At 32.8% G+C, this 18,288-nt stretch overlaps 2 protein-coding genes across 3 annotated transcripts; both read right to left on the reverse strand.

The window, feature by feature from the left end:
• Nucleotides 1–71: 71 nt before the first annotated feature.
• NO66 (bifunctional lysine-specific demethylase and histidyl-hydroxylase NO66) lies at nucleotides 72–2,692 on the reverse strand. The gene has a single exon (XM_013318118.1). The coding sequence runs from the start codon at nucleotides 2,447–2,449 to the stop codon at nucleotides 662–664; it is 1,788 nt and encodes a 595-aa protein (XP_013173572.1). The 5' UTR covers nucleotides 2,450–2,692; the 3' UTR covers nucleotides 72–661.
• Nucleotides 2,693–3,306: 614 nt separating this feature from the next.
• On the reverse strand, nucleotides 3,307–15,307 carry LOC106122183 (potassium channel subfamily K member 1). 2 transcript variants are annotated; one of them, XM_013318086.1, is made up of 5 exons: nucleotides 14,483–15,307; nucleotides 6,649–6,789; nucleotides 5,831–6,040; nucleotides 5,567–5,755; nucleotides 3,307–5,326 (listed from the first exon to the last, which is right to left on the reverse strand). In XM_013318086.1, exons 1-5 carry the CDS (start codon nucleotides 14,841–14,843, stop codon nucleotides 5,040–5,042), a joined length of 1,188 nt encoding a protein of 395 aa, XP_013173540.1. In that variant the 5' UTR covers nucleotides 14,844–15,307; the 3' UTR covers nucleotides 3,307–5,039. The 2 variants fall into 2 exon arrangements, with proteins under 2 accessions (XP_013173540.1, XP_013173542.1); XM_013318088.1 differs by lacking the exon at nucleotides 14,483–15,307 and adding an exon at nucleotides 12,147–12,828.
• Between the last annotated feature and the right edge of the window lie 2,981 nt (nucleotides 15,308–18,288).

The raw sequence follows: 18,288 nt of genomic DNA on the forward strand, positions 1-18,288 counted from the left end.
TAGAAAAAGATAGGAAATAACAAAGGAATTAGGAAATAAGAAGGTAGGAAAAGTAAGTTGAGAAATTTGTAGTAATCATTTATTTTAGTCCTAACACATATAATGATAGAATATATTTCTCACATTATAAAGGTTTATGCTGCCCAGAAATTTTTATGTGCCTAAAGTTGATTTAAATAAGTCAAAATGAATGGTAAACTAGATTTCTGTCACCGACAAGATAAATCCATACAGTCCAATATTACGAAAATACAAAAGGCAGTACACAAGTTTTTTGGAGAGATACATAGACAATCTACACACAATAAAAACTACAAGCTTATATTACTAGATTAGTTTTACACACAGTCATTTGTTTCTCAAATGGAAACAGAAACTGGTGAAATAAGTTCAATCATTATAATACAATTAATGTCGCCACCGGCTCCGTCCGTGGAGAATTAAAAAAATACACTTAGTAGTCTATGTGTTCTTTCACACTATGTTCTACATCCCCGGTAAATTTCATTGTGAGCTGTTTTTAAGATCCTTTTAACAAATTTTCATTAATCAATCCAATCACTTGCATTTATAATATCAATAAGATATCCAAAAACAGATGCATATCACAAATATTTGTGAAATCTCTAGTCGCTTGAAACTATTGTAAACTGTAAATTATTTAATCAGATACAATATCTACAGGATATTCAGTCATTATTAATCCTCTTGACCATAAGGCATCAGCAATTTGCATTTTATCATCGTTATTTGGTACATCAAGATTCTCTATAAAAACATACTCTGGGTATGCGGTAATCAATGTTTCAATTGCAGGAGCGAATTCCTCAGAAATTTCCATGAATGATAATTCATTTCCATGATACTCTAATGAGTTTTCATTATAGAAATATATTTTTATGGTCTCCTCAGAAACTAATCTTAATATATTCTTACGTAACAATCTTATTTTTGTATCAAGACCCATTTCAACTCTATTGATGACTTTTCCATTTTCAACCATCACAGCCGTGTCTCCATAAACTGTGCAGGCTTTTTCTGTGTCACTGAGCACTGGGGGTAAGGCATCATGTTGGAATTTTTTGCACATTTGATCCACAGCTCCATCCATAGGTAGGTAAGTTTTTATTTTATGAAAGAGGTTTTTCATAAACTCTTCCATTTCTACTCTCCTTGGTGTTGTTGAGTCCGAGTGTACAAGACCAAAGTTGTCATGTATATCAAATGGCAGGCCTTGGCGGAAAAGTGGCTCTTCATTGATGGCAATTTCTAATGCCGCTGGGAGCATTTTCTCAAACAAATCAGCCCATGATTGTTTCTGATACATGCTAATGGTGACATGTAGGGAATGCTCTCCATCAATTGTAACTCCTTGGTGAATGTATCCTCGAGGAAAATACAACATGTCTCCAGCTTGTAATGTTACTTCCATGATTGGTTTACCTATTTCAGTTTCTGAAAAATTTCTTGATGACACTCTGGGCAACAATTCATTTTCTTTTAAAGGCTTGTATATGCGCCAATGTTTTTTGCCTTCTGCTTGTAGTATGAATGCTTCAATATCATCATAATGTGGTGCAAAGCCTTGGCTATCTGGAGGTGTCAGGTAAGCATTCGCTCCAACAAAAGAAGTGAAATGTTCTTGTAAGGTAGCATTCAGTAAATGCAGCTTTGGCATATAAGTCTGTGGGTTAAGCAGTCGAATACTGCAACCGTGCAGATAGAAATCCCACACAATGTGCGGGAGAGCTCTGCCTACAGGATTATGTGTTTCTCGTTTACCATTTTTATATGAAGTGATATCTAAATTTTTCGTATACTGAATATTGTCAGTACGTAGCATATTATCAATAAGGGGTGTAGAAATCAAGTCATTGTAGTATTTGGGTTTGTTCCTAACAATATGTAACGGTTTTTTCTCCCAAACAGATCGAAAGAAGTCAATATAGCTGTATGGGGCAATCATCCACTTGAAGACCTTCAAGGCTTCTGCAGAGCTGTCTGTTGTGACTGGAGTCATTTCCAGCTCACCAATACTGGAATATGAGTTGACATCATCTTCATGTGAAGAATCGCCTAAAACATTATTTGGCATGGGAACTGGAATGAGCGCTGGCACTTCTTCACTATCGTACTCCTCTTCATTAATGGTATCATTATTAACTGAATGATTTATGCTATCGTCATATTTTTTTACCATGATTTTATTTGATTTAAGCTTCTTCTTCTTGTCCGTTTTTTTCTTAATTATATTTTTGGTCTCGTTTGTCTTTTTTTGCTTCTTTTTTATTTTTTGTGCGACACTTTTCCCATCATGGTTTAGTATACGAGATAGCGGTTTCTGCACATTTGAGGTATTTACTTTACTTTTCTTTTTCTTCTTGTCATGTTTTGGTGTAGACTGTTTAGTATTTTTATACATAGCAAATGCAGATACAGGCGAATCCATTTAGAAATCAGGTGTTAAAAAGATAAAAGTTATATTACTTTAACCTTAACACAAAATGCGAAAATGCCTAATTTATTATATTACAATAAGATCCCTACGCAACAAGTGACTAACATACCACGTTAATAGGCTGTTGTATATTAGTAAAAGGTGTAATTTATATACAAAATATGTGTAGATTAATCTTCAATTAAACTAGCGACATTTTTTAAAAACATGCCGGCTCAAATCCAATGAGTCCACCAAAGAGTATATAAAGTACATTTTTTTTTTAATTTTATGACCTGGTAACATAGACCTTTAGGTCATATATAAAGTCCATTTTTTGTTATAATTTTATGACCTGGTAACATAGACCTTTAGGTCATATATAAAGTCCACAGATGTATGGCTCATAGCGTATGTAACACGATTATTAATTAATTCTCAGTATATTATGGCAAGCCTAATGCCACAGATAAATAAATTCGCTTTTGTTGTAATTTGTAAGCGATTTTAACGGTCATTTATTTATAATATTGGAACACCAAGGTCCCAAATATAAACATCTAGTTGAAGTAGGTAGTCTTAGTAGTACGTAGGTCTTTTTCTTTACATTCATTTCCCTTCTTTTTGTTACTGGTGTTCAAAATAGGGAAGGCAAGATGGTGATTGATCAGAATATAGCGATGTCCCACATAAACAGTTTCAAATATTTCTGTATCTATTTTACTTTTGAACAATAAACGGTAAATAAAAATTATTGTCATTAATTATTTCCAAAAAATTATACACTACAATGTAGAACTGTACGAAAATTATAAAAAAATTGCTAATAAATTATGATTCATTGGGGAATAATACAATAATACCCGTAATACAAGTATTTATTTCTTTATTTATACACATATATAATTTGGTTTAACGTTCCTCCTACCACTCAAAGGAATTTTATTTTATAACTTGGCTATCCACTACAATCTATTTAGTAATCATAGATAAAAACTAACTTGTAAATATTATTTGTGATAGTTTTCTAAAGTTGATACATTGTAGGCATTTATATTTATATAACCTACGGTCATAAAAAGCAAATAATAAAGAATTTTACATATTATGTTCCCTGTACAGTCGCAAGTACCTTTGTTTCCATTGTTACGCTGCTTTCAGTAGAGTTTAAGAGTGATCTTTTAAATAAATTTGTTATTACATTTTTATAGGACCAAATTATACGAAAGTATTTTTTTCGTCTCGATTCATAATATAAATAAGGTGCATAGTATTATCATATAATATCAGGTATCTATTAATTTATAAAATATTTTTATTAATTAATGGCAACATAATGGGTAAATAGATATATATTTTATTTTCTATAGCTGATAATATCTAGTCCTATAGATTTATTACTTAACATATTCGTATAGACATCAAATATATTTTTATTTACTTCCAGCATTTTTGTAAATAATTTATTAATTCATACATAGAGCTATAGAATTTTTGCCTACTAGTTATATCTTTTTTCAGGTATATTTTCTTTCTATTATTTTGATTTATAAAATAATACGACTACATTTCAACTTAAGGGTTTTTGTCTTGTTTACGTTTACATATCTTTTTTATAAAGGATTGTTATGATATGACATTGATAATTAAGGTTTTTGTTGTACATATGTTTTCAAGGCGTATACTTTATAGATGTTACTTTCCTTTACTGATTACAAAATCATTTGTGTAGAAAATATCATTTTTTTTCAGTCTTATTACGAACTAAGTTCAAGTAAATTACTATGCCAAAAAATTATATGTTTTTTTACCCTTGTTTTTTAAATTGGATGATTTATTAAAAAGTTTCACGTTAAAAGTTTTAAACATGATTTCATACAAGATTACCGTGAATGGCACACATTATGGTAACTTCTCCACTTTCAAGTATAAATGCAATTATTTTTTGAATCGTGAAAAATTGATAATTTGGCTATTAAAAAATATATGTTATTTTGTGCCACAATTTACTACACACCTAATAAAATATTATGCAAATTAAACACATTTTACACACGAAAAATCGTCTGTGGTTGACATATGACATTAATTTTCGTTATCTATGAAATTTAATACGCGGGAAAATCTTCCAGCGCGAGTGAAGACAGATACATACATAAAATATACTGAGGCTAAGCTTACGCCACTTAAAGGTTATTATTATTAAGGTAGCGATAATTGTCTTAAAACCGATGTAAAAGAAATCCGTATTTACCATAAAATTTCTATTGTGACAAAAGGAATTTTGAAAATATTTGCAGTTGGAATAGAAAAAACTAAGATGTCGTTTGAAAAGTAAGTATCAAAAAATTCAATTAATTAAAAACTATCTTGCTTTTACGTAAGGAATTGTTAATTCCTATGTCTAGAATACACTTACATCATAACACATAGATTTATTAAAAATGACATTTATTACAATTAAGATATCATACTTTTTTCTCTGATCTAATAAAATAACTAATATATATTTCATAACCATCCAATGTCATTGAGATTTGATTCAATTAAAAAAAAAAGTTGACATTACAATTAAATGATAGTAGGTATAGACAATTTTTTTTTAATGGAGGCGAATATCCCTCGCGTGCACGGGTGTGGTGTCCTCGGGGCTGGGGCTGTCATCCAGGTGAGGTCGGATGTGGACGACGGAGCGGCGCTGGTCGTAGTGGTCACGCATCACCAGCCCGCCGATACCGTACCCGGGTCCCGCGGAGCCGCTCAGCCTCATCTTCTCCGGGTCCTCGTCCAGCTTCATCGATGAGAAGACCGTGCTCAGGTTCAGTTGCGGGATGTCGTAGAAGACCGTTAGCGTCAACATCAGGAACGTCAACCCGGTGATGAGGTATACTGGAATAGAGTGGATTTAGTAAATACCTCTTAATACTATACTGCTGCCTATTGACTTAATATATCTGATAGTCTAATGGTGTGACCATTTCCATTATTGTCTAGATAATTCTCTAATATATGCAGCTAGTTAAGCCTTCTATTGTATTATTTTAGATACTGGGTGTGTTACTACTCCACATATAATGATATCGTGAAGTTATCGAGCACAATTTAAAGAAAAATCTACGTTGTACTTACGTGTTGTAGCAACCTTGTAGAGCGGACGGTAGGGCTGTTCGGGTGAGTCGCCGGGGATGTAGTCGCCGAGGCCTATGGTGGTGAGGGAGATGAAGCAGTAGTACAGCGAGTCCAGGAAGTCCCACTCCGGTTCCAGGCTCGCAAAAATCGCCGCCGGCACCAGGATGAAGAACACCACGAATGTCGTTACTGAAATACAATTTAATTTTCAATTAATTATTTAAGAAATTAGTTTTTATCGTTCTAAATAGTAATTTCACTAACCGATAATCATGAGGTGTACTAGTCGTATAGTGAAAGGTCGGTAGAGATGTCCCAAAGCTGCGTTGAGGGCTCTCAGCAGCGCGGTGGCTGGCAGCAGCAGTCGCTCCACCAGCGCCGACAGCAACACCAAGGTGAGGGGGATACCCAGCAGCGCGTACACCATGCAGAACAGCTTGCCTGGCTTCGACAACGGAGTAACGTGACCATAACCTGCAAACGAAATATGGTTCAATTATACTGCGGCTATCAATATTTCTATGAAAAAAAATATTGGCTCACTAGTGACGCTAATTGAATAGCAGACGTTATCTGAAAGAGTCTTAGTCTGTACTTTAAATATGTAGTACTATAAATTTGATTTAAAACGTGATTAGAATATAAAGTCAAAAGTGAAATTAAAACTATAAAAATGTCTGCGATATAATATATGCGCAGAAGCTTATCGTTTAGTTCGGGTTCAGTAAATTGGCAACAGAAAGGTGGAGCGATAGTTTACGTAGATACAATGCCGTGCTTGGGGAAGCGGAAAATTGAATTTTATATTATAAACTTTAGCTGCAGCAGTGTCCATAGATAAAAATATTTTTTTAGCATTTTATGGGTTATCTAAACACACTTTGGAAACTAGACGTGGGTTAACGATAATGACTTAGACCCCGCCTTGACACAATTTTGGTGAATTAAAACGAAAGCTTAAAACTACACAAATTGTTACACGGAACAAATCAGATGATGGTTTTTGGAGGGTCTTGATCTCTCTTACACCTGTAGGTATCCATGTTTTTAACGCATTAGCAGTAATACAGATAAAAACTGACCGATAGTAGTAACGACTGTGGACGAGAAGAACAGCGACTGTCCGAAGCTCCAATTGGGACCACTAGTGACGTTCTTGGAGGCCGACACGCCGCGGTTGCTTGCCTTGATCACCTCTTCCAGCAGCGCCTCCAGGTCACCCTCTGGAACAATAGATTACGGTGAGCTAAAACTGTCATTCTGATTGCCATCCATCAAAGTGTCCTTGATTAATCTTAGTTAACAAGATAACTAAGATTAAGATTTACAAGATTCGAGGATATTCATATCTAGCTATATTAGTTAGAAAAAACGCCCATAATGCATCTATTACATCATTTCACACAGGCTGGTTTTCAGTTCTTAAAATAAAAATTAAAAAACACATTAAACGAAATTCTAAATTTAAAGACACAAATGTCAAATAAACATTCACGTGTTTGCGCCATTTTTTTATCGTTTTCGGTTACACCAGTGTTTTTTTTATAATCTTGATAACTTAATAATTCACTGACAGTCACTTTTGTCATTGCAATTAATACGACAAATTAATTAATAAGGGAAAGGAAAGTTTGACCCCATATTACTCTTATTGAATAACGGCGGCTTAGTTAGTGAAAGAAAATAATTAGATTTGTTATCTGTTGCTTCGTACGAGAATAAGTAATTGGCTTAGGTTTATAAGCTTGATGTGTGGCTAAATTGAATGGATTAAGGCGCCGGAGGACCGAATTGAGTTATCTCTAGATGAGAAGCTCTAGGGCTTCGTTAAATAAGTACCAGGCGACCATGAATATAAAGATATACGATGTGGAATATCGTTTGTAGTACAGTATTTGAAATGTGGAAAACGTGAGGATAAAAAATACATATTTAGGTTTCTTCTACGAATAGCTATTGATATTCTATATCCAGTTATTAAAAAAAAAAACAACAAAACATTTTTTTTAAATTGTACAAAATAAGGCGTTCATCATGAAACTTATAATTAAAAAGTCTAATCATTGCATGTGCCTTCATTGTTGAAGTGAACAAACTTGAGGTGTATGACCCAGACGGTCACCAAGAGTCCACATAAAAACCTTTAGCGGAATTAAAACCAGAACATAGAGTACATTACTGTTTGCATTCAACGTGTCTAGACAACATGGTTATCGACCGAGCGAAAAGTTCTTTATTTTTAAATTATAACAAAAAGTATTGAACTCAATTTATAATACAATGATAGTTCTTATTTCAAATAGGATGATATAAAGAGATTGCAGGCCATATCGCGTATAGTATAAAATTTAATAACATTACTAATATTATCATTGCAAAAGTTTGTTTGGATTTATAGCTGCTGGTTACCACGTAATTTAAAAACTGTTGAATGAATTTTGCACCTGACTAATAATTACACTCTAAGATACCGCATATTTATTAAGCTTTTTCTATTTTCACACCAAAAAGGGTATAAAAAGTTTTCAAAGGCGCTATCATTTCTATTTTATGTTTGTTGTAAGAAATTCATAATGCAAATTACAACCATGTTATCGATCTCATAACTACAAGTTCCTGTTAATCTCTGGTGGATTTAACGAAGTAACTGACATCTGCTAGTTCATCTCGACCATAAACAAGATTACATCGGTTATTCCCGCGCAAATTGGACGTAAGTTTGCGCAACTTTGTATACGTCATTTTGATTATCGGTTATTTAATCCCTTTGAGATGATTTAAAATTACATTTTACGATAATCCAATTATTTTTTTTAGACAGCTGTTGTGATGGCACAGGAAATAAATGGTAAATATAATATTCCCATTATCTTAGTATGTAAATAAGCTTCAAAATATTATGCGTCACAGATCGAATGATAAATATTTATGCAAAACAACCAGACACGTTAAAAGCAATAAAAAAATCATACATATTCAAATACTGATAGCAAACTGGAGAAATGACAACCACTTCATAGACTAGACGATTTTTTTGCTTATTAACAAAATATTTACCCAATAATATTTTAATAAAATAATTTAATGAATTTAGATAAACATTGGCAGTAATTATAGCTGTAAATGTGCTTCATAACCAAGTTTCCTCGTACAATTAATTATGTCTAATAAGTAGGACACAAGAATACGTACGCTTTTGCATATATATGTAGATATGTATATTATTCCTTTGTATAAATATTTAATCTCCAAATCCTCTTTCAAGGCTTATTAAAACGTATGTTCTAAATTAAACAAGATGGCGGGCATTTAGTATTGTTAAAGGCATTCGGAGCGCGAATTAAATTAGGTTAGACAGCAATTTTCACGCCCTTGCAAACCGAGACGAGAATACGCAAACACAGAGGGAACAAACAATGGCGGTCTCAAAGCAGTTTTATGTGTTTTAATATGAACACTGTGGCCAAATTGTTTTGCTTTGTTGTTTGCCAGTTTTGACGGGATACGACAGAGACTTTCGCCTCAACAGTTTTTGAAGAAAAAAAGTATAGCTGAACGAAAAAAAGACGGACACAAAGCATTACGATCTTGTATTAGATTTTAGGCGATTTATAACTTTTAGTTTGTAGTATCAGCCATCTTGCTGAGACCGGTAGAATGTAATTCCAATTGGAAATTGTTGCGCAATATTTCTATTTTGGTTACCTATGTTTTAGTATTATTTATTTATGAACAAAAATCTTGACGTTGTTAAAATTATTTCATTTCAAGTTAGTTGGTTTAGTTTATTATGGCATAAAAATACGCACACTTTAGTTTAAAATATTTTACGTTTAATTAACGAATGTCAATGTTGGTTGAAGTCTGACGAAATGTAAAACAAATTTAGACACTTGCCGATTAAGCCACGTAGAGCTGCCCTGTTCTTTTAAAACTTTACAGGAACAAATATTTAATGCTAGTGACGTAGACATTTAAAATCTTAAAAATACATGTGATGGAAAAATTATGTTTCATATATTCACAAATTATTATTATTTCTAACATGACTTGTCTTGTGTTACAAAACTGTTTTTATGTTGAGCTCTTAAGCGCTTTATAAATTTCACGAGAACATTAAAACTTCTCAGCCCACCCTATCTTTACTGAGTCACTCATCACACAAGAGTTAAGTACTTAAGTTACATAAAACTTTGCTATAAAGTTCAGGTACTTTTTTTTAGTTTGTTATCACTTGTTTGAATAACAAGGTTAGAAAGTAATATTAAAGTAGTGACTTTTCAAATAGTAGTACAGAGTGGAGAAACCTCCTACGAAAGATGGTCAAACAAAGGTCACGAAGTGAGGAAACGATGTGCTCAGAGAGAGAGAGAGAGATTCGTGCGTCATTTACAGAGAAGTGTTGTAGTTATTGTAAAATATATAAACTCACTATTCTACACTACACTTTATAGTAATAAAACATTGAAGTTGCATAATTTATTCACAACAACAATTAACTCTGATGCGTCAATAAATCAAACGTCACAAATGGCACGTTTGTAATCTGTGCAGGGGGTGTTGGCTGTACAGCACGCTGGCCTTTGCTCTCTGCTACTCATTTGTTGCGATAATACGAACTGTCATTACGTCACGACATCCCGACAAGAAATATATCGTTGGAATTTCCACAAACATTTGGATTGATAAACATTATTTACTAATTTCTTCTAGTGTAGTTATTAAAAATTAAGATTAATAGAACTATTCAGAATGTAATGCTCAAAAGGTTGTTAGGCAGTTAAACGTACTAAAAATGTAACAACACAAAAAACACAAAAAAAGTGAGAAAAGGACCACTAAGCCAAGCCACTAGACCGTATTGTGCTAAATTTGCTGTGTTGTCAAAAAAATCTATGGCTAAAATTGAATACAACCTCTTTCCTTTAGTTTATTATTATAACTTCGTAAGTGCAGATATAAAAACGTAATCTATAATATGTGCGTGCATTAGCTACCTTTCCGTGCGAATTCCGTCAAAATTAGTCTAGCCGTTCTGACGAACAGGCGATGCATTGCTGATATAAAAAGTCTAAACGGCGTTAACAGAAGTTATGTAGTATTGAACGAAGTTTGCATTTTGCCCGCAGATGCAGTTCAACTCGAACATCGAACTATTTCCCGGTCGACGTGCCGATGGCGCCGGGGTCAAGCGCTCAGATATTGTGCTCAAGAGGGGGCTTACAATATATCACTTTTATATCACTATTACTTCTATTGGAAATATTGTATTTTATTGCCATTGATAACAACTATTATATTGCTATGTATAATATGTTACTTTGTCTCAGAACATTAAGTAACTTCAAGACATTTTCTAATTTGGACAAAACAAACTACGTAAACTAAAACGAATGCCTTAACATTTTAAAAATAGAAAACAAAGTATACATAGGTTACTTGGCGACTTCCAAAGTTGCCCACATCAGTAACGTGACGTCCCTTTAGACACACCTTTGAAAAGGACGAGGAAATTCCATTTAAGGTACTCAAATAGGAAATGAAAATGGACGGGATGCACAGTCAAAGGACCGTTATCAACTTTAATCACTGCCTAACGTGTGGTATGGGATACCGTAAAGGTGCTTATACATTGACTCATACTATTTTAGAAATCTTTAGAATATGTAAAACCTACATGGGCACAGAAAAAGAAAAAAAACATGACCGCTACAGTACGAAAAGTATAAATGAAAAGAATCGTGCGACCACTTTTGGCGTTGACAGGGGGGCGCTAGTGGGTTATTATAATTTAGTTTAGTTTATGCCCAATATTATACTCGTCGGTCTATTAAATTAGTGGATAAAGATCGACAAAATTGTCATCTAATGTGTTTAGGTATTTAGTTATCCCACAAGGGATAATATTAGGTATGTAATAAAATATAGTTATCTTAATCCTCTCCGACGACAGGGCCGCCTTACGTCGCACTAGGACACATCAGGGGTCAATTGAGACTATAAAAGATGTTACGATTTGCTCGTTTATTGATAATACTAACTATAGACCGGAATATTCTTCAAAGCATTTTTAAATCATGTTAAGAATGTTTTGTAAACGCAATTTTAAATTCAATTTTAATTACATATTGATAAATAACGATGGCTTATTTAAAACTAGTTTACTAAGTTGTACCTTGTAATAACTAAATTAAATTCCAATTTATTAAGCCGTTATAGTGTGTTAAATCTTTATTAAATAAAATGGCGACAATTCCTCTCTATACAAACACATCCATTCGTTTTAATCTCGTAATATGAAAGAAAATATTACTCACAATATTACTGCCGAAGGTGTAAAGTCTGCGTTGACAGGCAATATTTTATATCAACTGAAATCGTCCCAGACTTTTCTCATAAACTTCTCATATATTGCAAACATTTTATCAGCAAATACTAAAGGTATCTACTATTGTTTCTTATTAATATTATGTTAACCTTCAGCCAAATAAAACTAGTTATTTTTACTCAATTAATCAATAAATCTAGAATTACAGGTCTTTTATTATGTTATAAAAATACTGAACTGTCATAAAAATACCTAATATTTCCGGATGTCGCGCCATAAAATCCGCTTTAGCTTGAAGAACTTCAATTCTCGTCTGCTTGTCAATAGGATCTTCTAGCATACTAAACACTACAGCACCCAACATCAAGAACAGTACATAAAAGAAAATATACGGCACTAACAAGCACGTCGATCTGGCTTCTCCAAACATTCTAGAAGTAACCAGCAGCGGCTGGAACGGTGGGTTCTCCTCTTCATAAAGAATCTCACGTTCAACCACCATCTTCTTTTGGTATGGAAACAGTCTGCTGTGGACCGTCATATCGTCTTCGCTGGCGGATGTGGTCATACTTCCGTAGGATTGAACTCGAGCGTACTTTGGGTTATCCATTTTAGCTAATGAATTTATCTACCACATGAAATGTTTATCAATAAACTAAAATACGAAAAAACTAACTTAATAGAGGCGATGAATAATCATAAAATAATTCCATTATACAAATTACTATTAAAGTTATTTGTCATTGGTAAGGAATAATGTATTGATTATCAGCTATATTTAAAGAGTCTCTCGGGATAATTCTGGTCAAATAACAATGCGGATAGACCACCGATATCACTACGCGGCATGTTTCATATTAAATTAAAATTTGAACACTGTAGAGGTAACAGACACTATTTTTAACACCTCTGACCCCCTCCGAGTCCAAAATGCGACTACGTATTCATCGTATGCGCAGTCCCACGCGATTCACTTGTTTTCAAAACTTGTTTGTTGCCTGCTCATTTTATTTTAATCAAACCTGTCTACCTTGCTCTAAAAGCCGTTATAGGACTTAATTGGACCCTCACACACTTATAAATTCGTAAACATAAACAAGTTGTGCAACAAAACAAAATGCAATACTAAGAACGTATAATATTACTTAATAACCCCTATATGACGTTTTTGTAATGTTCGGCTATAGCCATATTAAAAAAAAAACAATTATTTACAAAACTACTTGTACAATGTTCCACGGTCCCTCTTTTTATTTGAAGGAATATTACGCCCTAACTTTATGAATGGCTATAAGGTGAGGTCATTGCCTCAACCAACAGTTTGACTACGCCGTATTCAATTACACTCTTAATGTATTACATTTAATTAGCCTTGACAAAGTTCAAATAATCCACTTTTGGGGCAACAGAGTTTATATTTTTCATGAAATAAGGTCGATAAACTGGCACAAAGTTCAAATATTTTATTTTATAATTTTTCACAATAACGATTTGCTAATTATATTTGACAGGCGTTAAAGGTTGTGACAAGTGATTTTTACTACACGAAATAAGTTAAAAAAGCGAGTATTAACGTGATTTTTTCACAAAGTTAACACAAGGAGGCTTGAAAATATCTTTCGTTGATCGTTAGATATGAAACGTAATACCACTTACAACGTCCTAATTACAGTACAAGTATCGTTACCATAGTCACGCGACGAGTACATTAAATTAAGATAAAATGCGATAGATCAAACCAAAGGTCGACAGCTAAATATTTCTCTTAGTTTGTAGTATTTATTTTAGGTCAACAAAATTAAAACAGTAGTTTGTAAACACAACCGTTTGAAACAAATATACGAATTTAAATAATTACTATAAAACCTACGAATAATTCCTTCGTAACACTAGTTAAGAATTAATTTTGCATTCTACTAAATCATGCCCATTATAATTAAATAACGACATTTAAACAACTTCATTATTTTAAAGCTTAATCAGAATTAATTTCGTCATTTCATCTGACACATTATTCGGCGGGAAAATGAAATAAAGCAGCACAGATTATTGTAAACGTTTTGGCGCGTAATTAATTGTCAGCGAAATTAAGATCGATACAATACGACTCTGTTGTTTTTCGAAATTGTATTAAAAGGATATAAAAAAAATGTAAATATAACAGTGTTAAAATAAACATTAAAAATATACGATGTATAATTTTTTCAACCTACCCTTAATTTGTTAAAAGAAAAATGATATTATTTTATTATCACGCAATGTAATATATTGATGTTTTGTTTATTCGTGATTGAATATCTGAACTATTACGCCATATTGTCCATCGCGACTGATATCGTAGTAATAAGAAATATGTAACAATTATTATCATTTTATTTGCGTTTAGTTTTTATGCTTTACGTTTTTTCTGCTATTCTTAATAAAAATTTAGCAAACGTATTCAAAAAGGTTTTATGTAAGTCAATATATTTAACATATCTAATTTATTGATATCTAAATATTAGGTAATATAATAAAATCATAAATAAATAAAAGCCATATCAATCGAGATAATCTCGTTGAAAAACAAACAAAAAGATAAGACATACCTAAGACGGTCGGGTTGCGGGCCATAAAGTCATGTTTGGCGCGAAACACGCTGACGCGGATGTCGTTTTCGAAGGGATATTCCAATGAAGAGAATACTATAGCCCCTGAGATTAAATAAAACACGTAGAAGCAGAGATACAGCGCCATTAGACAAGTGAATCTCGCCTTCCCGAAGATCCTGGTTGTAGCAAACAGCGGCTGGAATGGCGGATGTTCCTCTTCGTACAGAATCTCTCTTTCGACCACCATCTTTTTTGGATACGGGAACAGCTGGCTGTGTACAGTCATGTCGTCATCACTTCTCGATGACGTCATACTCCCGTACGACTGAATACGAGTGTATTTCGGCTTCTCCAACATTTTGTAAAATTTTCAACGACGATTTTTTTAAAAAGGATATTTTTGAACTATAATAACACTTTGAGGGTATAAATTGCAGCGAATAGCGAGTCGATTACTAAAACATTATTATGCAAAATAAACACGTGAAAAAGTTCAAAAGTTCGATATCAACTTTCCGTTACCAGATCGTAGTAGTAAGATCTCAACGGAGATGAGTTTCGGTCAACTGTACTTGAAGAATCTTTTCGGATGATTAGGCTCAAAGAAAAGCGCGGCCACTTCGGACGTGTTGATGTGATCAGGAAGCGACATTATGATGCATTGTATACGGCAACAAGTTTAAAAGATTTTTGACAATCTGTCTTTTGACCAGGTACGTGTGATGCGCTAGAGACCCCACAGACAACTGTTCGACCCACTCGACGGTAGCCGATAAAAGAATATCAATAAGGGTGCGAACACAGTACGCAAATAATGATTGTGAATCACTAACTGCAGCATTTATAGTCCATAGGGTAACGCCCTTATATCTAGTATGAGAAGTTTATACTAACAGAGGCGAGAATCAAGATGGCGGGTGTACCCTAACGAATATTCTTGTATCTAGTATTAAAAATGTACCAAAATTGTACTATTTAGTACCACGCTTTTAAAAAGAATTGTACCTTCTTCAGAACGAAATTAAGTTACACCCGCCATATTGGTGTCAAGATGGCGGGTGTACTGTTTTTATTTAACCGTTATTAATATTAAACAACTACACCAAAAAAAAGGTTTCATTGAAAATTAGTTTAAAAGCTAACGTTCTCTTTTAATATTTTTATAACAAATAAAAAATAACATGGTGTCAATTGAGTATTTGATTATTTCTTTTTGTATTTAAATTTCTATAATATAAACATAAAATATTTGTAAGGCGGGTTTTTAGAAGTATTTAGAAATAAGTATCTTTTCAAACATACATAAGTTAGATATGTTTGACGTTATCGCGTAACCGTTACAAAAACTGCTTCGTGTGTACTAACCCTTATGTATAAATCGGCCGGTTTTGTGCGATAACATTGTTTATAACTGATCTACTTAGCAATTAAACAAATCGATGTTGCCATCTAATTTATTATAATTACCCTCATAAATTCTATCTCAGTCACTTTTGTGCTCATTACAAATATAATAAGAACAATTATCGATTTATTGTTTAAGAAGAAATACTACAGAGGCAAAACCAAAGTAACTTAAACTAAAGGAACAGGAAATTTTTAAACTCTAACGACAATTTTTGGATAAGATACAATATGCTTGTTCCTATAATACATATTAATTAAATTTGAGTGTCTATATGTAATAATCTATATCTTTATATATCTTTATATATATAATTCTTCTGTGAGTGTGTATGTCACTGAACTTCTCTCAAACGACTGGACCGATTTTGATGAAATTTTTTGTGTGTGTTCAAGGTGATCTGGGAATGGTTTAGATTCACAATTTTGTCCGCTGGACAATGTTTTTTTTAATTAATTTTTAATTTATTAGTAGTTGTTGATTTTGGAATGTTTTACATTGGATCCGACAGACGGCGCTACCATCGCAGTGTCAAATTTTTTCAGTCAGTTTCAAATTAAAGACGTGTAGACAGGACAACGTCTGTCGGTTCCGCTAGTATGTATATAAAAATCAATTTCTGTTCGTTAGTCTCGTTCTAGTTCTCTAGTTAGTTGAACGGATTTAACTTATCTTGGTCTTGAAATGATCGTGGAGGTCTAGGTTAAGGTTTAAAAGGTGAGAAAAATCGAATAAATACCGGGAACTAAGTAAGTTTTTTTCGTTCTACGCAGACGGCAAGTTTCAGTTTATGTATTTAGGTAACTGATAACATAGTTTCGATTAAGCTTCTAAACCAGTCTTTCCCAAAGTGGGCGATAACGCCCCCTTGTGGGCGCTGCATGTATCATGTTGCGGGTTATAGTAAAAGTTTAGTTTAGAATTCGGGGAGCTAAAAAAATATTTATTCTCAAAGTGGGCAGTAGACAAAATAAGTTTGGGAACCACAGCTCTAAAGAGTAACTTAGTTTGTAAAATTCTAAGAGATATTTAATTAAAGACGAAGTATATTACGTTTTGTGATAGTTTATATATATATTTAGTTTCATACATTTACATAATATTTACAAAAATTACCACAAAATTTCCTTAATTTTTTTCCATTAGCGTGCTAAGGCTACTTATTTTTTTTTAATTTGTAGTCTAAATACACTGAACTACTTCTTACTTATTATAATAACAAAGACAATACTTTAAAAACTCATTACTCTTACTAATTGTCTTTGTTACAGTGATTATGTTAACAATAATCTTTTTGTATTCGTTTTAATTTGAAAAAATATTGAATCCTATTATCTCTAACTTATGTATTTAAATTTCATTTTTAAAATAGATTATTAATAAATGAAGTTTATTGAATTTTGACCTTTACTCTAATAGAAATATAAACTCTTTTTCGATGTCAACTTTAAACAAACACGAATACAAACTAATTACGAATCATTTGCTCGTGAGAAATATCAATAAACGTATCAACAAACGCGTAATGCTTTATTGTTTAAATAATAATCAAACTAAAAATATAACATTATATAGAATAGAATATAGAATTCAGAATTAAAAAAAAACTCAATATGCCTATGCGTTCTTCCTGACTATGTTCTATATCTGTGCCAAATTTATTCAAGATCCGTTGATCCGTTCTGGATATAAGTTGTAAAAACATCGATCCATCCAAAAAATTGCTTTTATAATATTAGTAAGAAGTAGTAAGTGTGTCTACTTAATAAATATCTCAAAAGAAATTTAAATAAACTTATTTTTTTGTCATGAAAAAAGCTTACACAACTTACCTGAGATGCAAGGATGGTTGTTGAGGAACTCCATCTTTGTTTTTTCTATGTGATCTTCCATATCGCGTTCTAGTGGTCCTTCGATAGCCTGGAAAATCGAAGCGCCTGGAGAGAAAAATTATTACATGAAGACCGTAATTATATTAAAAACCACATTTCTTAAAGCTATGCATTTCTTTTATTTATAAGAATACAGGGTTGTTTCCCCTTGGGTCGAAAATATATATTTCCATTGGAAATACAGTTTCCATTAGGCCGATTGATCGGCAGCCCTTTTGGTCCAACGGGAAAACATGTTTCGTTATAAAATTCACAACAAGTTTGTAATCATTAAAATTCCTATGACGTACAAAAACTGTTCAATTGGGATATTATTTCAAAAGATGTTTTGAAACAGTAGTATATTTCAATAACGCCTGAGGAATTAAGTCGCCCACGATTTGAACAACATAATTGTCGATGAAATTCGACAGGCGCTTTTGCGTAGGTAGCAAAATTGAGCAACGGAAAATAAATTACTGACTTATTTATAAACCTTTGAGTGGGCGCTTTTACCTTTAATTGTG

This window comes from Papilio xuthus, unplaced genomic scaffold (assembly GCF_000836235.2).
Source record: "Papilio xuthus unplaced genomic scaffold, Pxut_1.1 DF826933.1, whole genome shotgun sequence".
Classification (NCBI taxonomy): domain Eukaryota; kingdom Metazoa; phylum Arthropoda; class Insecta; order Lepidoptera; family Papilionidae; genus Papilio; species Papilio xuthus.

What these genes read in the sequence shown, in the direction of transcription:
- NO66 (XM_013318118.1), bottom strand. Translation starts at nt 2,449, where the DNA reads ATGGATTCGCCTGTATCTGCATTTGCTATGTATAAAAATACTAAACAG.
- LOC106122183 (XM_013318086.1), bottom strand. Translation starts at nt 14,843, where the DNA reads ATGTTGGAGAAGCCGAAATACACTCGTATTCAGTCGTACGGGAGTATG. An exon ending in CCGCAACCCGACCGTCTTAG is followed by an intron (nt 6,790 to 14,482) that starts GTATGTCTTATC and finishes CTATTGTTCCAG; the next exon opens with AGGGTGACCTGGAGGCGCTG. An exon ending in CTACAAGGTTGCTACAACAC is followed by an intron (nt 5,327 to 5,566) that starts GTAAGTACAACG and finishes ACTCTATTCCAG; the next exon opens with TATACCTCATCACCGGGTTG.